The sequence below is a fragment of the Populus trichocarpa genome, chromosome 1 (genome assembly GCF_000002775.5).
Source record: "Populus trichocarpa isolate Nisqually-1 chromosome 1, P.trichocarpa_v4.1, whole genome shotgun sequence".
In the NCBI taxonomy this organism is placed as follows: Eukaryota; Viridiplantae; Streptophyta; class Magnoliopsida; order Malpighiales; family Salicaceae; genus Populus; species Populus trichocarpa.
In genome coordinates, this window is record NC_037285.2 from 30367899 (window position 1) to 30388857 (window position 20959).

At 33.4% G+C, this 20959-nt stretch overlaps 1 protein-coding gene and 1 pseudogene across 1 annotated transcript; both read left to right on the plus strand.

The window, feature by feature from the left end:
- Positions 1 to 8743: 8743 nt before the first annotated feature.
- LOC18095169 (serine carboxypeptidase-like 18) lies at positions 8744 to 12491 on the plus strand. The gene is made up of 14 exons (XM_024589662.2): positions 8744 to 9179; positions 9261 to 9406; positions 9580 to 9659; positions 9740 to 9862; positions 10294 to 10396; positions 10490 to 10527; positions 10618 to 10719; positions 10806 to 10892; positions 10993 to 11148; positions 11220 to 11291; positions 11402 to 11520; positions 11609 to 11722; positions 12028 to 12097; positions 12198 to 12491. Exons 1-14 carry the CDS (start codon positions 9019 to 9021, stop codon positions 12279 to 12281), a joined length of 1455 nt encoding a protein of 484 aa, XP_024445430.2. The 5' UTR covers positions 8744 to 9018; the 3' UTR covers positions 12282 to 12491.
- Positions 12492 to 12604: 113 nt separating this feature from the next.
- Positions 12605 to 20765, plus strand: LOC7470754 (magnesium transporter MRS2-3-like; annotated as a pseudogene).
- Positions 20766 to 20959: the final 194 nt, after the last annotated feature.

Genomic DNA, 20959 nt, shown 5'->3' on the forward strand with positions numbered 1-20959 from the left:
TCTCAAAATTGAAAATTTATAAAGAAACTAAAAATCTAGGATTTAGATCCAAAATATAAAAACTATTTTACAAATGGCCGCCAGCTAGTAACTTAGCATCCTATATTTGTATAATTCACCATTAGCTATGTTTACTTTAAACTTTCAATTGATACTCCAATTATTGGGCAAGAACTTTGAAGAATGATTATAATTAGCAATTTATGTAAAACATTCATTTCACCAAGACTTGTAAAAGGGAAGCGAAAACAAGAAAAAAAAAACCTTGAATTTTTTTCTTTTTTCTGGGGGGAGGGGCCGGGGACGTAGGATATATATATAATTGGCTTAGACGCTCTTAAAATTGTATGGTTTCCAGGGCACTAATTATTACAAGATACTCTAAATGCAGGGGAATTACTGTTTTTCCGCACATAAAATACTGTGGATTACAACAATAATTTAAGTGATTTTTCTTTTTTTTTTTTCTAACTTTTCCTTTTTTGCTTTTTTTTTTCAACTTTCCTATTTTTTTTTTCATTTATTTTATTTCCAAATTTATTTTTTGTTGATTTTACCTTTTAAATATTAACCTGGTTAAAATTTTTGCTTTGTAATTTTTTTTCTTTAAAATATTGTGTATTGCTGCGATGTTTTTCCACATAGTTTTTTCTATTTTATTTTTTTATTTTTTAAAATTATATTTGTCGATTTTTTTTTAATATTGAGCTGGTTGAGAATTTGGTTTTGTAATTTTTTTCTTTAAAACATTGTTGATTGCTACAGTGTTTCTCCGTATGTTTTTTTTTCTCCGAAATTATTTTTTTTATTTTATTTTTTAATATTGAGCTGATTAAAATTACAGTTACAATATATGAGGAAAACACTGTAACTTTTTTTGAAAATTACTGTTGATTGCTACAGTGTTTTTTCCCACATGGTATTTTTCTGTTTTTTTTAATGATTTTCCCTAAAATTATCTTTGTCAATTTTATTTTTTAAATATTAAGCTGGTTAAGAATTGCAATTACAAGTAAATACAAGTTTTTCCTCACAAAACACTATAGATTGATACAGTTTTTCCTCACATGGTTTTTTTCCAGTTTCTTTTGTGTTTTCTTTTTTTGTGATATTTTTTTCCAAAATTATCTTCGTCGATTTTTTTTTTTTAATGTTGAGTTGGTTAGAATTTAACTTTGTAATAAAGCTTAATCATGTGGGGAAAACATTCTAGCTTTGCTCATAAAACATTGTGGATTGCTATAGTTTCTCTCCGCATGGTTTTTTTTAATATAATTTTTTTTAAATTATCTTTTTAAATTTTATTTTTTTAATATTGAGTTGTTTGTGAATTACAATTACAAGTCATTACAAATAAAGTTAAATCATGTAGGGAAGCACTGTAGCTTTCATCACAAAACACTGTGAATTGCTACAGTGTTTCCAACATGATTTTTTTTTCTTTTTTTGGTGTTTTTTTTGTTATTTTTTTTTCTAAAATTACCTCTGTTGATTTTTTTTAATATTGAGTTGATTAAGAATTTAGCTTTGTAATTTTTTTTCTTTAAAACACTGTGAATTGTTGCAGTGTTTTCCTATGTGATTTTTTATGATTTTTTCTAAAATTATCTTTGTCGATTTTTTTTTAATATTGAGTTGGTTAAGAATTATAATTACAATAAAACTAAATCATATGAGGAAAGCGTTGTAGTTTTTCTCACAAAACACTGTTTTTTATTTTATTTTATTGGGAAAAACGCTATAGTTTTCCTCACAAAACATTGTCAATTACTACAACGTTTTTTCTCATGGGTTTTTTTCCTTCCAAAATTATCTTTGTTGGTTTTTTTTTTTAATATTAAGTTGGTAGAGAATTTAGCTTTGTAATTTTATTTTTTTTATTAACTGAAAATCTAAATCATGTGGTAAAAGTACTGTATCTTTCCTCACAAAACACTGTAAATTGTTACAAATCATTTTGTTCAGTCTCTAAGTTTTTGATCACCAACACAACTTTTTTTTTCGTCATGAAATATTTGTTCCATCATACCTTTAATTTATATTACTTATCTAGCGCTGGTTCATAATTATAACACTATCAAGTGTATTTGTTTTATAAGTCCGCAGCAACGCGCGGGCATGTCATCTCGTATTAATTAAAAGTGATTGTTTTTGCCATGCGAACATTTAAATAATATAAAAAATTTAAAATAATTATTTAAGAGTGATTGTTGATGTTAAAAATAAATTTTGAAAAATAAAAATAATAATTTAATATATTTTTAAGTAAAAAATACTTTAAAAAATAATTGTTACTAAGGTACCGGATGGTTTTTTCAATTTAAACCCTAAAATTTTATTTTATTTTATTTGAACCCTTGAACCTTCTGATAACTCATGGTGGTCAATTTTTTTCTAAAAAGTTATGGGTTGATATCTTGGTGATAAAAAAAAATGATATTTTCATCACAACATTGATAGAGATTGGTTTTTGTAATGTTTTTATATTTATTTTTTAATTTATGTAACTATATCACTGTTTATAATTGTTAAGAAAGTGGCAAATTTGTTCCAAATATCAGGAGAGCGAGAAAGGTTGTCAGAAATGAAAGTGCTGGAAGCATCCTATAAAGGGGGATGATCATTAGAAACAACATTCCTGATTCCAGCCTCTGGATAGTCAAAAGCAGTCCCTTTGGAGATTGAAACTTCCAAATGGCAGGAAATATTCACACGAGCACTGAACTCTTGAATTCAATAAACCTAATCAGTTTACATTATCGATCAATCAAGAACTGATGGGGGGGGAAAGGGTACAAAAATAGAGGTATCTTTCAGAAAGATGTCCAAGTTGAAACTGTTGAAAAAACCCAAAATCATAAATCCAACCTAATTGAGAGCATCAGCTTCTTCTTTTTTCTCTCTGCAAAGAATGTACATGATTTCCAAACAAACACAAATATGGGACCCAAAATAGACCAAAAGAAATATATATATATATATATATATATATATATATATATTGAAATTTTTTAAAAAAAATGGAAAATAAGATGCCAGATGGTGAAGAATTTTTTTTTTAAAAAAATGCAACCAATCATGTTTTCACATGCTACCAGCTCTCCCAGGAGTGGATTTTCCTGGCTTGAATTTTGAAATATCTACTAGGTCTCCAAATAGCTTGTAAATGTTAAAATAATTCAGATCAAACATAAAAGGAGGCTAGAATTCTCAATAATATGTTTATTATGAGTGCTTAAGTTAACCTAAATACAAAGGAATTATATATAGGTTAAACTGAAAATACTATTCTACCCTTAATAAATAAAACTAGATAAATATTACTTAACATCTCCCCTCAAACTCACGATGCGGCATCTACAAGCATCGAGAGTTTGCCAACTAGAAAACGAAAACGAGATATGGAATGGGTCTTGGTAAAGAAATCTGCAATCTGCAAGGAAGAATGAACAAAAGGCAAAGTAATGGTGCCATGCTTGAGATGATGATGAGTAAGATAACAATCGATCTCGATGTGCTTAGTTCGCTCATAAAAATCGAGTTGTGAGCAATTTGAATAGAACTCTGGTTGTCACAATTCATAGGAGTAGGATGAGAAAAGAAAACTCTCATATTAATAAGTAACCAACGTAACCAAACAATCTCTTTGGTAGTAAATGCCATGACAGAAGCTGAAGATGAGACAAACAGAAATACCAAATTGCAAAAGCTGAAGAACAGTCGAAATACCAGATTTTGCAGAAGCGGAAGACAAAATATCACTCCAATTTTATTTTTATTTTGCAAAAACTGAACACAAATATCAAATTGCAGAAACTGAAGAGAAGAAGAAATACCAAATTGCAGAAGCTGATACCAAATTGCAGAAACCGAAGAGAAGAAGAAATACCAAAACAATTGCAGAGACAGAACAAAAATACCAAATTGCAGAAGCTGATACCAAATTGCAGAAACCGAAGAGAAGACGAAATACCAAAACAATTGCAGAGACAGAACAGAAATACCAAATTGCAGAAGCTGATACCAAATTACAGAAACCGAAGAGAAGACGAAATACCAAAACAATTGCAGAGACAGAACAGAAATACCAAATTGCAGAAGCTGAAGAATCTAAAATAAAGTTTCAGATATTAATTCTTCAGCCGCAAGCACAAAACCTGATCTTCATCCTCCATCTTTTAATAGGTCAAACAACCCATGTCTGATGTTTTGAAAAATGGATCTGAAGTTAAGCTTCAAAGGAATGCATTGAGCGTGCTGGAACATCCTACAGGGAATGAAGTGGATGATGATAACGATTTTGATACGAGCAGTGACTTTGACATTGGTGAACATGATTTCTACAAGGGCAGCGAGTTCCATAAAATTAACAAACCAAGGGTTCGATCAACTAGGCTCTGGATACCATGTTAAAGTAATTCAGATCAAACATAAAAGGAGGCTAGAATTCTCAATAATATGTTTATTATGAGTGCTTAAGTTAACCTAAATACAAAGGAATTATATATAGGTTAAACTGAAAATACTATTCTACCCTTAATAAATAAAACTAGATAAATATTACTTAACAGTAAACACTTAAAGAAAGTTTATTTTTGTGGTTAAAATTGTGTTTAGGTATGTTTTAAAAATTTATTTGTATGAAAAGTTTGACTTACCTGAGAAATATGATCAATATAAAAAGTTTTAAAAATGCATTATGATCAATATGCATGTATACTTACCTGAGAAATATAGGTCCCCATTTCTTCATGGTGTCTTTCTTTTCTTAAAAGTTTGACTCTTGGTAGTAAACTTCGATGGTCTTTTTGCTCTTGCTTACTCGAGTCACATCTTGTGATCTTGACCTCTAGGAAGAGCTTGATATCATCATACTTCTTTGTCCTCCAACCTTTATCTCAAGGGTTGCCAACTTTGCCTTACATTTCGTTTTCTTAGAAAGGGAATCATGAAGCTAGCCCTATTATATGTTTTTGGATTGCCCCCAGCTTGATCATGCCCCTAAATGTTCAATTTAGGTTTTCTTTGGGGATGAGGCTATGTGAAAGAAGGTTTAGATATTTACAAGGAGTTGTTTTCGTGAAAAGTTTTTGGAATTTCAAAGCTATTCTAGACATATAAATCATTTTGGTATCAGTTTAAAGCAAACTTGTTCTGAAGAAATTCAAGTGATTTATATGGATAGGTTTTCAGAAGCGATGAAAACTTTTGTTTTTTGTGAAAATATGAAGGAACACTTTGTTGGTAAAAAAAGTTCAAACTTCAATTTAAGGGTTATATAAAACCGATCTTCAAAACATTGATTTTGTTTGTATGAATAATGACTTGTTTCTCATAAGAAAGCATTGCCTACTGATCCAAATTGCTTGCCTTTGATCAGAAAAGGCTTGATTGGGCACGTAATATAGGCTTGAGCTCTTGGTTATGAAGAAAAAAAGATATTTATAGGTCCAAAAGATGTTTAAAGGATTTCAAGACTTAGAATCACTAGTGCTTATTTCCCGACTTTTTTTTTTGTTCATAGATTTTCTAGACCTTGGAATTGACTTGCAAAATGATCCATGGTGCCCCTTAATGTTAGGTTTGGGCTTTTTCTCTTTGTTTTTCTCTTTCTTCATTTGGTTGAGCATCATCATATCAATTATTTTTGTGGAAAGTTCAAATCTTTTGGATCCTTTGAATTCTTTTATGCCCCAACACTTTTTTGTTTTGTTTTAAGCACCTTTAATCATTGAGAATTTTTCTTGCACTTGCCCCCTATATGCAAAAAACATTACTACGCTCAAAAACGGACTGCAAAGGTATATTTTAGCCTCGTGGAAGGATTATCAAAGATGGCATTTCTTCATTTCAAACGCATGTATTTACGATCGATAAGCCTAGCTTTCATGCGAGTATGCAAAATGGTTTCTCATTATTCATTCAAATAAAACTCACATTTGGAGTCATCTCATGGTGTTTGCTTTTCTTCTTCAGGTTTTCTAAGTGTATGGCTACCTTTCTATGGGATCACTTCAATTTTTAGAATTTGTTTGTTTGGACAAACACCAATTTGATTTATGTTTTGAACTAAAACTTTGAATTCCTAAAAATCCTTTTGAACATGTGAGATCATGCATAGTTTTGGAAGAAAAGGGAAACACACCAAAGGATTCTTGGTGTAGTGGTTTCATGAGTAAAGATTGTGCTCATAGTGTTATTTGCTTGAAACATCAACAAAAATGAAGGCACATTGTGAACACAGGAAAACACATGATTTTATTAACAAGAAAGACTCATTTAACAGAGAAAGTCTTATGCCATTATAAGTCAAATTACCAACAAGACTGAAACAAGTTGAAACAAAATAAAAAGCATTGCAGGCATGATCAAGAGGTAGTTATTTTTTGACATAACATGAACCGACTCCATTCTCCAACTCTGGTAAAATTCCCCTTCGGTCAGCCTCCCTACAAAAGCTTTTGCAGAAAGGTTGGATTGTGTTGAGGCTCTTAACCATGTTCGCCCATTATTTCTTTGGACTGAGCTGTTGTTGGGGTTTGAACAAAGATGATGGATCGGTTGGAAGGACCTTCTCCAAAGGTATTTCTAAGTATTTGCTTGAGTAAGCTAGTGACAAGAGCCACGCTTGCCTTCAGAGACTCCAACTTTTCTTGAAAATGGGCGTCACGGTGATGACGCTCTTCATCTTCCATGTTTCTCACTCGAAGTTGGGTGTTGTAGACTCTTAGGGGACCTATATTTCAACCCGATGCATCTATAATGTTATTTACAATGAATTGATGTATGAGTATATAATTGAGACAACAATATATTAAATTGACCCAGGTCAACCCGAGTTAATTTGTAAAATTCACGACCCGGGGTATGAGATCGTGAAACCTTATAGAAAGCAAAATTAAAAAACATATTGAATCATAATTTGCAATCAACCCAATGTAGAATAATGAAGTTGAAAAAATCAATTAAAAAAAGAATAAAAATCATGTCAAACCTGGATCATGAGATTATGATAACCCAACAGAAAGAAAATCAAAATAAATTGTAAATCTCAATTCTCAATCAATCCAATATTGAAAGATGAAATTGAAAAATAAATATATTACAAAAAGATTAAAAAAAACCCGAGTCAACCTGTTATACAATTGAATCAGATTATGAGATTGTGATAAACTCATCGAAATCAAATCAAAATAAATTATGAAGTTTATTTTCCAATCAACCTAAATATTGAATGATAAAATTAAAAAAATATCAATTACAAAATAGGATAAAAAGACTCGAGTCAACCGTGTTAACTAGCAAAACCCACGACCCGGATTATAAGACTGAGATAATTTTATAAAAAGTAAATTAAAATAAATTATAAAATCCAGTCCCTAATAAATTTAATATTAAAAAATAAAATTGAAAAAATACTAAATTTTAATAAATAATCCTTTGTGAAGAGGGTAATAATGATATGATTTCTCCCCTACTCAATTAGTTTTTATTAATGTAATAAAACGGATGAAAAGCTACAGGTAGAATGTCGCTGTGTGTGCGGATTGTGTTGAAAATGATCGATCCCAATCAAGCTATGACATATTTAAAAAGCCAACAGAAGTTCTGCAACTCGAAAAACATTTAACATGACATAATTGTTAGAGAATAATATAAATCATATCCTGGAACCTCACCTAACAGCTTAAACTATTTGGTTGAGATGGTTCTTTGACATGGTATCAGAACCTTGATGACCAAGTGGTCTCGAGTTCGAATCTCACTATCCCCATTTATTTGATAAAAAAATTAAGCACAAGGTAATGTGGACCTGTGCAAGTTTCAAGCCCAAAGGGCTTTCACTTGAGGGGGTGTATTAGAGAATAATATAAATCATATCCTGGAACCTCACCTAACAGCTTAAGCTATTGGGTTGAGATAGTTCTTTGACAATAATTTTCATGGTGGGTTGAGATAGTTCTTTGACAATAATTTTCATGGTGGAAAAGCATAGATTAATTGCAGTTAATTTATAGGTAGCACAAAGTCAAGAGATAACTCGTCGTTTAAGCTATATATGCACTCTGTGCAAATGACCTGTGTGAGGGTCCATTTGCAACACACTGATTTACCATGAAAAGTAAATGACTAGAACTCTTGAAAGGTTAATTAATCTATAATTTAACTCAGGATATTGAAGCCAAAACACAGTCAGTCTCACTTCCTCTACCGTTCAAAACGTTCCACACGATTGTTTGGTGAAGAGATATTGACAAGCGACAAATCTTTGTATGGTGAAATTAATCGATACTTAATTAAATTAAATTGACTGATAACGATACTTTTGGAACTATTAAGAGTGTAGGTTTGCTTTTTAAAAGTGAATTTAGCTTGAAATTAAATACATAAAAAAATCAGTTTTTTCTATTATTTTAGATATTAGTACCTCAAAAACATTAAAAAAATATTAATTTAATATTTTTTTCATGCAAATAAACTTTTTAAACACATCTAAACACAATTTTGACCATAAAAATAAATTAAACTGTCTTTAAGTGTTTATAATTAGTGCCTCTTTAAAGTAACATAGCTAATGGTGAATTATACAAATATAGGATGCTAAGTTACTAGCTGGCGGCCATTTGTAAATTAAATATTTTTTATATTTTGGATCTAAATTCTAGATTTTTAGTTTCTTTATAAATTTTCGTTGTATGTTTTTTGGTAATTTTTTTAGTAATATTGGCAAGTAATTTCATTTGTATAGTTTATATAACTTTAGATCTTAGATATAGAAACCTTTCTCTTATTCAGTACTTAAATAAGATTTCTTTGTAAAAAAGAGGAAAAAAAGAGAGTAAATTAGATAGCACCACAATTATAGTAGCTTTAAATTCTTTACTACATCTTCAATTTTGAGACGCATCATGTCAGTGGTACCCATTTCAGTTCTCGTACAGTGGAAAGATACCTACCCGCAATTCAACTTCTTTTCGTAGATGAAGAAAGGGCTGTATATATCCTGCCACCACCGGAATGTCCGTTATCCGACTCCGAAACACACATTGCCACTTAATCAATATGATGTTATTCCTTGTATTCACTCTACTGCTACTCTCCAATGTCGCTGCATCAAAATCAATAATCAAGTCTCTACCTGGCTTTGACGGTAACCTTCCATTTGTACTGGAAACAGGGTGAGTGTACGTACTTTTTCTCTTTTTGGTGCAAGGCTTTGTGAAGTTTATCCTGTTTTGATAATGATTTTCTGTGTCCAGGTATATTGGCGTGGGAGAATTGGAAGCCGTGCAGCTATTCTACTACTTCATCGAGTCTGAGAGGAGCCCAAAAGATGACCCTCTTGTGCTTTGGCTCACTGGTGGCCCTGGATGCTCTGCCCTGTCTGGAATTATATATGAAATTGGTGTGTGCGTGTCTTCATCTTTCTAACCCCATAATTCATGTTTTCAGTAACTACAATCTTCTTATCGTGCACTTTTTAAAACAGAAATTTCTCTATTTCCTAATTCGTTTGGCAAAAATCCAAGAAATTCAAGGCTATTAAAAGTTTTACTAATGGTGGTTATGAATGAATAGGCCCGTTATCATTTGATTATGCAAAATCCAGCGGAGGAGGCAAACCTGTTTTTGCATTGAACCCGTATTCATGGACAAAGGTCGCAAATTTCTGCACCCTTGAATTATTTATTTGCAACTAAATGTAACTGTTGAAATTATGTTTCATGTAATGGTGCAGATTGCCAACATAATATTTGTAGATGCACCTGTTGGTACCGGATTTTCCTATTCAACTACATGGGAAGGCTACCATGTTAGTGATACAATATCAGCTGCAGAAACCTATGAGTTCTTAAGAAAGGTAAGGGAAAGTGTATTTTTAAATCGCAAGATATACAAGTTGTCTGTCAAGGAAAAGGAATGCCACAGAAGAGGGTTTTTTTTTCTAATTAAAATTAGAGGTTTTTGGGTTTTTGCTTTAACATTGAAGACAACTGGAGACTGATTTATGGATATTCTAGAAAAGCATAGTTTTATGGATCATTGACTTGCAATTTATACATCATAATGGAATCAGATTTGTTGAAAAATCTGCTAGCAAATGAGTTTGTTAAACAAAGAAAGAGTGATAAGCATAAAAGTCAATATTGACTAGTAATGTAAAACAACTGTTAAATTCAAAAGGTTGTTAGCAGCTCCATGAGGCATGCTAGTCAACAGAGGTAAATGCATGGTAGTAAACTAGCTAGTAATGTAAAACAATTTGGCTAACATTATGAGTTTGTGACACAGTGGCTCGTGGATCACCCCAAGTTTCTTGCAAATCAACTCTATGTTGCTGGGGACTCCTTTTCAGGCATCGTTGCACCTATCATAGTCCAGGAGATTTCTGACGGTAGTATTTAATTAATTACTCCTGTCCCAAACACAACTTATTTTCTTGTAATATTCTTAAGTGTTTAATTTGTTTTTGTTTTATTTCTTGCAGGAAATGAAGTGGGACGTCAGCCAACAATGAACCTCAAAGTACTCGATCAACTCATGGTTTTATTTTGTTTGTTCTTCTTATTTATTTGCGTTGTAGTTGACAAGGCTGTACAACATGTTGGAACTCAGGGATATGTGCTTGGAAACCCACTTACAGATCATGAGATTGACACCAATTCAATAGTTCCTTTTGCTCACCTAAAAGCGCTTATATCAGATAAACTCTACGAGGTAACTTCCCTCTCCTAGCTCTGCTCTTTAACTTCCCAGCTAGCTAGCTCTCATATAAACAAAACTATTCTCATGTTTTTTTCCAGTCCTTCATGAAAAATTGCAAGGGTGAGTACTTAAATCCAGATCAAAGCAACGCATCGTGTATGGAAGACATATTAGCCATCAAGGAGGTGACTGATCAATTCATAAATCAGAACTCTGATAAACATTTTTTTGCATCATACTTGAAGTTTATGAACATGAAAGTTGATTTCTCTTTTGAATTTATAGTGCATTGGAAAAGTATATACTGGACAAATTCTGGAACCTACATGCAAGGACGTATCCCCAAAACCAGTGGCATTGAAATGGGATCCAAGGTTTCTCATAGCCGATGACGCTGATATTCTGCTACCACGCCCCCGTGTTCCTGGACCTTGGTGCCGGGTACATTGAACTATTTTCTCTTTTCTTTTTTCTCTCTTACCTTGGTTATTAACCAGGTTATTGGCATGTAGAGTTACAATCATGTATACATCTATGGGTGGGCGAATGGTGAAACTGTTCGAGATGCTCTTCATATTCGCAAGGTATGCTTGCCCTATCAAGTATATTACCTTCCAGATTCAAAATAATATTACCTTCCAGATTCAAAATAACTCTGCTCATGGCGGAAAAATAATAAAACTATCATGACCAGGGAACCATAAAGGATTGGAGAAGATGCAATAAGACCCTGGCCTATTCGTACAATGTCGAAAGTACTGTTGATTACCATCGGAACTTGACCAAGAAACCATATCGATCTCTCATTTACAGGTAATGTTTATAATTATATGAACACATTATAAATTCTGATGAATTTTCCCATTTAGTGCAATCTTAACCATTGTTTTAACATGTGTAGTGGCGATCATGACATGACTATCCCATACATTGGCACGCATGAATGGATAGAATCTCTGAATTTGACGATTAAGTATGACTGGGAACCATGGTTTGTTGATGGTCAAGTTGCAGGGTCAGTATCCATCATTTAATTTACACCCTTTGATTTTATTTTTCAAAATCCAAACCAATGGGAATTTATCATAAAATTAAAAAAAAATAGAATTTAGTTACAAATATTCTGAAAAATAATATATTTTTTTAGTTTGGGTTTCTTTTATTTTATTTTATAGATAATGATATTATTAATTAATTTACATATTTTTAACATGTGTCATGTCTATTTGAAACGGTAGAGATTATTAAAAAAAGAAGAAGAATACATAACATACGACCTGACATTAACTAATCCTTTTTTGCTTGTTGGGTCATCTTTAGATACGCAATGCTGTATGCAGACAATGCGCAAGACTACATAACATACGACCTGACATTTGCAACTGTGAAGGTAAGAACAGACATTAGCTTATCTAACTGTTTAATCTAAAAATATAAATAAGCAATTATGGTATCTTGAAAGCCTGATATTGGTGGTGGTGGTGGTGTAGGGAGGGGGTCACACAGCGCCGGAATACAGGCCAGAGCAGTGCTTTGCCATGATGGATAGGTGGTTTGATTACTACCCTCTATAAAAAAAAACCAATACCAAAATGTTCTCATGAACTAATTAATTAAATATTGTAAGCCCAAATCCATGTTTCGTGTTTCAGCAACGGGATCTTTAATATGATCTAGCTTCTACTGTACATCAGAAAACTCAAGGATTAACGAGCCTTTTAGCTCCTACCGTTTTTATTATTTTTATTATTTTCTCGATAGAATTGATAGTAACTGTTCATCTTTGTACACTTTGTTTATGAAACACAATCTCTAATCATGTAATAATAATAATAATAATAATCTTAACCAGTAGCCTTTTCAAATATATATATATATATATATATATATATATATATATATATATATATATATTTTAATGCTGCTTTAAGAGAATCATATGAATTGCCCAGAAAGATACTCCAACCATGAGATCTCGCCCACAAACACCACCGCTATCCAAACCTGAAGACGACACGGACCCAATGACCCGGCCCGCGCCAGCCAGTACCACAACCTCTCACAACGTCCCTCTCCCGTCCTCTCGCAAAAAAGGAACTGGGGTTCGACCCTGGCTCTTACTAGACTCAACTGGCCAAGCCCAGGTGGTGGAAGTTGGCAAGCACGCAATTATGCGTCCTACAGGCCTTCCTGCCCGTGACCTTCGGATCCTTGACCCGCTACTTTCTTACCCGTCTACTGTTTTGGGTCGAGAGAGAGCAATTGTTATTAATTTGGAGCATATTAAGGCGATTATTACTGCACAGGAGGTTTTGCTGCTGAATTCTAGAGACCCTCCTGTTACTCCATTTGTGGAAGAGTTGCAGGGGAGGTTGATGTTTCATTACCACGCTACTAAAGCTCAGGTTTTACTGATTCTTTTTTTTTTTCTTTAAGCTGTGGGTTTTTGGTTTGGTGTAGAGTAAGTGAACTTTTGCGTTTGTTTAATGTTGAATTTAAGATTTTAACGAGTGTTGATGTGAGTTTGTGTTGGTTTCTTAAGAATCCATTTCTTGTTAATGTTGCTGCTGCTGCTAGTTTTATTGGATTTCAAAGAAAAGCATAAAATGGATGCTGTGCTATTTTGGCTCTTTACCTCTTAACTAGAAACCAATGAGGGTATTTAGAATGGTGATACTTAAAGTTGGATTTCGGATTGTCGGCGTAGCTAATTGAAATGTACATTGTTAGTAAGATTTGTAATTTGTAATTGAAATTGTAAGGTGGGTTAATATTAAGTAAGTGGTAAGTGGCTTACACAGGAGTTATTTTGACTCGCACATGAAATACATTGAAAGTGCTATTTTTGAAGTTTCTGTTAAAGACACACTTTGAATATGTCTCTTTATTGCTACTCTAAAGTCATACTCATACGTTTCTAATGTTTGCTATTGTGTAATTGCTTTTGCATATGTTTCAGATTGTCACTTGCTTTCTTTCTTTCTTTTTTATATTGTTTTGGTTCTTGTATAGGAGGGCAATGGTGATCATTCAAAGGCAAATCCTTATCACGTGGAAGAGCCTGAGTCAAATGGTTTGAGCCCTGAAAATTTCCAGAAGGCTTTTCACATTATCAGGATTGCAACGAGGGAGCAAAACAGGGTCTCGAGAATCAAGATGAATCAAAGGTTCTTCCATTTGAGTTTGTTGCATTGGAAGCATGCCTTGAGGCTGCATGCAGTTGCTTAGAAAGTGAAGTAAGCATGTGCAATTCCTTGTTGGATAGGTTTTCTTACAAAATGAAGTAAATATTCTTAATCTCGAGGCTGATAACTTTCTGGTAGCTTAAAATTCTTCAGTCTAAGTATTTCCTTTCCCTTTTCCATTTCCTATGCAGGCAAAAACACTGGAGCAAGAGGCACATCCAGCATTGGATAAACTGACTTCAAAGATCAGTACTCTCAATTTAGAACGCGTCTGCCAGATTAAAAGTCGATTGGTTGCAATAACTGGCCGAGTGCAAAAGGTTGTTAAGTTTTTTGTCTCCATATTTATTTTATTAGTGTGTGGCAATAAGCTGAATATGAATTTTGATCTGGTTTGGAAGTTTAAGCAGGTTTAGAAGTTCTGTGCTCCAAATGATTTATTTAAAGCTCTCCTCTTATGTTATGGTAACTAACCATGCATGTAATCTCCAGGTTAGGGATCAATTAGAACACTTGCTGGATGATGATGAAGACATGGCAGAGATGCATCTAACAGAAAAGCTGGTTCAACAACAGCTTGAAGATTCTTCAACTTCCTCTTTAAATGAGGGAGATGGCATGGATGATGATGACCTTCAAGCAGACTTGGACGACAGGTACCTAATAATTTAATCACCTCATACATATACCGTCTTACATTTTTCTCCTCTTGTTTGCTAAGCTATCTTTTCGCTGAAATATTCTCATTATTTTCCTTCAGTATTCCTGCTGAGGTGTCATTGGGTGTTCTTGAGGCCTCTACTAGCCATGAGGATGATACTAACAACATTGAGAATGAACATGATCATCTTTTTAGTGCACCTAATGGACTTGGAAGATACAGCTGTATCCATACTAGTACAACATGAAGTTCAATAAGCAAGCACCTTGATGTCGAGGAACTAGAAATGCTCTTGGAGGCGTACTTTGTACAAATTGATGGCACATTGAACAAACTATGTACGGTATGGAACTTTCCACCTGATTCTTCTACATAGGTCCACAAGCATCATTTCTTCGCATGTTTTTTTAATTTGCATTGTGGACATTGTCCATACTCCATATGATGTGTGCTCAGATAGCCATATGCCTATGAACTGCAAGTGATTATGTTGAGTCCTAGTGGAAGTTCATGTCACGGAATTTAATGGTGTAACTGCAACTAACAAGAAAGAGGTATTCTCTTTGCAAACAAGCATAGGCCACCCAAATGCTCTGATGCTACCCTGGTACATAAAGCTCTTAACTCATTCGCTGTAGTTCTAACTTGTTTGTGCTCATTGTGTCAATATGTGCTAACTAATAAAGCATGAAACCAAATGATGCTATGATGTGGGACAAAAAAGATATGAAGCTAAAGAAGAAAAAAAGAGAAAGCTAAGAAGAAGCCAAAGAAAACAAAAAGAAAAAGTGGAAGAAGAGAAGGATGAGGCTGTAAAAGTCTGCAACTTTGCAATTTTTATTCAATTCATCAAAAACTGATTGTATTGTCAAGAAAATTACATATAAATAATAAAACTTCAATCAGAATCAAATTTGGGCTTAAAGCTCGTTAACTAATAAAAATCTAATAAAATAACATAAATTGAAGTTCAATAATAAAAATAAATAAAATCTAATAACTTGGGCTTGAATGAGCCCAATCTCCCAACCAAATAACAATGGGTTGGGCTACCCTTCATCATTGATAATCATACGCATGCCTAAATTGTGTCTCGGATCCAATCTACTCATCAACTCTCTCAGGGTTAGAAGAACTCGACCCCATTGAGTATAGTTCAAGGCGACTTCGATAACGCTTCTAAAGATCATGATCAAGCAATTATGATGTCTCTCTGGTAATCCAAGTATAATTTGAATCCAGTCGCCTAGCTTATATACTGGGATTCGCTAAACTTCACCATCCCTGGTAGAAAACAAGTGTATCCAAAGTAGCATTACTATGTTTCTTTTGTGCCAATGATAAGGATAATGAGTTAGGGATATCAATAGGAGCATTAGGAATAGATTGTGTTTTATATATAATGAGGTTTTCTATGTTAAAAGTAGAATTAATGTCAACGTTTAATGACATATCTATTTGATTCAATCATTTACAACACTTTAAATAGTCTAGCACTAGCAATTTATGACTGATTCTCAAAGGATACCGTTCAGGTCTAATCTGTATCATTAAATAATCTCTAACATTAAGTGCATCGTGATACTTTTGTAAATCAACTCGAAATTTGTGTTGTTTATTACTCGCTTGAATATGTTTTATGATCTCAACATACAAATTATGAACTTTGCATGCAAAAGACTCGGTTGAATCAGACATTGTAGAGTGAGCAAACAAAGGAGGAAGATCTATCGGCATCCTAGGTTTGTGACCATGAACCTTATATGACTGAGTGTGGAATGAAACACTTTTTAAATTCTTGATGGATATAGATTGGACATAACCTAGTGAATCGGGGTCATTCTTATCCTTTTTACCATGGATAAGGGGTAAGGATTCAGGAAGCTCAGCATATTGTTCAAGACTTATGACATGTTAGATGTCAAGCATAGGGGACAAAGCATTAGTTAGCTTAGGAGGTTGTTCAAAATCTAAGATATGCTGGATGTCAAGCATGGGGTATGAAGAAATAGGAAGCTTAGAAGGCTGCTCAAAATCTATGGCAAGTCAGGTGTCAAGCATAGAGGTTGAGGAATTAAGGAACTCAGAATGACAACTATCTTGGAACTCTCCCGACATTGCACTTGCCTCTTCAGGCAACTCTACTAGACAGTCTCCAGAAACTTATACACCTAAATGAGACGCAACTAACTCTTCATGAACCTCATTTTCAAACTCTTTTGGACATTATGTTAGTCATATTTACCTTCTTAGGTAGTTCCACTAAAGCATTTCTTGAAATTTCTTTTACAACTAAACCATATACAATAGGTTATTCCTTAACGTCATTCTCAAACTCATTGTTTTATGTCCTTGTTCTTTCACATTCTCCCTTTACTTGTTCTTATTGCTAGGTCCTAGTGGCAATCCAATAAATTTGATCTTTCTACCTTTAAAAGTGAAAGAACATGAATTTGACCAATCATAAATTATGATGTCTAAATTATATATCCATGGCCTTCCTAAAATGACATGTCCTACTTCCATTGGAATCACATCAAACCAAATCTCATCATGATAGTCTAGGAATTTGACAGGGAACAAACATTTTTCATTGACTAATTTGAAGGTATTATTAACTCATGACACATCATAGTATTTGAAGATACTGCATTGATACATCAAATCTCATCATGATAGTCTTGGAATTTGATATGGAACAAACATTTTTCATTGACTGCTTTGAAGGTATCATTAACTAATGACATATTATATGGCTTAGGATGGGGAACAAGTTTTAGGCCAAGCGAACTACAGTATTTGAAGATACTGCATTGATACAACTTTCATTATCAATGATAATCTTGCAATCCTTATCCCCACACTTGATATAGGGGTGAAAGATATCAATCCTTCTCCAATCTTCAGTTCTTTTGGGTTGTGTAAAGGCATATCTAACTACACCCAATCTAGTTGTCTAAAACTCTACGGTGTTTGTTCATGATTGGTTATAAAGATATCACTCAAGATCAAGTCTATGGTAGTTGTAAACTTAAAATTGGATACTAGATGACTATTCACAAATGCATGCAACACTAGCTTAGAAATGGAATTAAGATCATATATTATTCATGCAAGTGAAATCACAATACAAAAATAAAAGTAATTTTATTTTTTTTAAATTGGAGATTAATCAAGAACAAAATACACCAATAAAATTTTAAGCATGTATTGCTAAACCTTTAAGTGTAAATTATTAATTAAATATAATGTCACAAGCAAGGACTCACAATCATCAAAAAGAACTAGATGCTAGATATCAATAATGAAGGAGATTGATGAGAAAAACTTTACAGATAAGTATGCAATGTGAGATTAATATTTTCAGACAAAAAAAAAAGTAATACTATTAATGATAAGTTGAATAATAAGTGTTTGCCTAAGAAATAAATTTCAACAAATCAAAGAGTTAAGTAATTTACCAATCAAAGTACTTAATGTTGACGACAAACTACTTAGATCATGTGAGCTGTCGTTGATATCATGAAGCTACCGTCGTGATGTTTCAAATAATGTCCTTTTGTTGCTTTCATTTTTTTCTTTTTTCTTCTTTTTTTACGGTCACTTTTCACCTTTTTTTTAAATTTTTTTCACTGTTCTCTCTCTTTTTTTTTAATAAATCAATATAAAAGAAAATAAAAGTGCAGTAAAGATGGGAGATTGGAAATTGGCAGAAACTCCCTATAAAATTCCTTTATCCTTCATGTCTCTCTCTCACTCTTGCTATTGGACGCGTGCTATGGTTCGAGGTGGAGAACCTGTTGATCTTTGTTGGGCGATGTTTGCTGGTTGAATAACAAGTGTATTTCCAAAGAAATAATATTCAATGAATCAAAGAGTTAAGTAATTTACCGACTAAATTGCTTAATGTTGACTATAGACTACTTGGATCATGTGATGTCATGAATTTGTCGTGATGTTTCAAATAATGTCCTTTTGTTGCTTTCATTTCCCTTTTTCTCTCTCTTTTTATACGGTCACTTTTCACTTCTTTTTTCTTTTTTTTTGGCCACTTTTTTTCTTACACCGTACTCTCTTTTTTTTCCCCTTTTTTTTCTTGAATTTTGACTTTTTTTAATAAATCAATATAAAAGAAAATAAAAGTACAGTGCAGATGAGAGATTGGAAATTGGTAGAAACTCTTCCTATACATTTCCTTTATCCTTCACGTCTCTTCTCTCTCTCTCTCGGATGCGTGCTATGGTTCAAGGTGGAGAACCTGTTGATCTTTTTTTTTTTTTTTTTTTGGATAAATGGGCTTGGGTTGATGTATTTTGTTCAGTTGGCTTAAGAGAAGAAGAACAATTTTTTTTTTCAGATCTCAGTTGTAAACATAATTATTAGAGGATCTTTTTTTTTTCTAGATCAACTATATAATTTCTAGGCTTAGAAACTGCGTTGAATTTGGAGGATTTTCACAAGCCCTTAGAGATTGATTAACTGAATGAACAATTAAAAATTAGACTTTGATATCAAAGTTGATGCGGGACAAAAGAGATTTGAAGTCAAAGAAGAAAGAAAAGAAGAAGCTAAGAAGAAGAAACCAAAGAAAAAGAAGAAAAGGTTGACGAAGAGAAGAAAGGGGATTGGAAAAGTCGGCAACTTTGCAATTTTATTCAATTCATCAAAAATTGATCGTAATGTCAAGAAAATTACATATAAATAATAAAACTCTAATCAGAACTTAGAACTCACCAACTAATAAAAGTCTAATAAAATAACATAAATTAAAGTTTAATAATAAAAATAAATATAATATAATAACTTGGACTCGAACGAGCCCAATCACCCAACCAAAAAACAATGGGTTGGGTTATCCTCTATCTTCAATGATCATATATGTGCTTAAATCATGTCTAACATCCAGCGTCTCCATCATGCTATTCGATGTAATGCTACAAGTTTAACTATTTCCCACACTATAGAAACTGATCTGGTAGTGCCCACTTTGAACAGAGGACAAATTAAATGAGAACTATATTTGGAGAAGAAAGATTGTCAAGAGAACTTGAGGCTGATGGCTAGAACGTTTTTGACTTTTCCCATCATCACCTTGCCTCAGGGAGAATTCATATCTAAGAATGACCACAGCAGAATTTGATGAGTGTAACATATGTATACAACCATTTACACCCTTCTCAGTGAAGGTTTATCCAAGATCAGAACTAGCTGGTTTCTCTAGATATGCAGTAAGTCGATAACTTTTCTGAAGTATGTATGCCCTTCTGGATCCTGAGTATGAGTTGCCAGTTCGGGTTTGCAATACCACTCTCAATATAAATTCGTATGATGCCACTCCAAAGAGTGAAATGGAACAGTGAGTATTTTGTCATGGGGCATGAGTGCATGACTTCGATTGAGGTGTAGTGGCTGGGTTGCCTGGACAAGTTAGACAGCCCCAAATTTGATTAGAAAAAAGCCACGGCCAATGACAGCGTAGAGTATGTGCATTCCATTTGTGGTGTTGTGCGTCTATATACATGTCTTTGCCTGTGATCTTAACATGATGCAGCAATGTTGCACATGATTAAACAGGCAAAAACACAGTTATATCCTTTTCAATTATCAATCATATAATTAGCATCGTTTCTAAGGTTATAGTTAATTTTCTCCATGGCTGCTATTTAACTCCTTTTTGTTCCTATGTCATCTGATGGTCTTGAAGCTGATGGAGTATGTTGATGACACAGAGGACCACATCAACATAATGCTGGATGACAAACAGAATCATCTCCTGCAAATGGGGGTTGTGTTGACGACAGCAACCTTAGTGGTGAGCTGCTTTGTTGTAGTTGTTGGTGTTTTTGGCAAGAATTTCGGAATCAAAATGTTCAAAGAAGTGCAAGCTGGAATGTCGAAGTTTCTATGGACTGTTGCTGGTGGCACTACTGGGAGCATGTTCTTATATGTGATTGCTATTGCCTGGTGCAAGCACAGGCGATTGTTAGACAATTGAATTGTTGTGTATTACTGTATTACAGGCAAAAGTATGACCGGCTGTTGTATAATATGCTGTGTTTCATATAAAAACCATACATAGGGAAACAAAACTCTGGACACGTTCTTGTGCTGATGTTACCAGGCAGTTGTCAAACCACTTTTGCTTGCCAAGGTCACCCTGGCTGGCTCTTCATGGAATGTCAAAAATTGAATGACACTACGGACTAGCCCAATGACTGTCTCGCCATAATTTTACTCTCCGAACGTTAGGTAGCAGCTGCTCCTCCTTAAGGTGTTGTGAAGTCTTTCACCCCTCAACCTTCCTGGTTAAGTAAGCTAACCTTTCATCGTCACCGTACTGCTGGTTTTTGGGTTTCTTTTTATTAACATTTTCTGTAGCTTGATTTTGTCTCTTCTTTCGCACCAT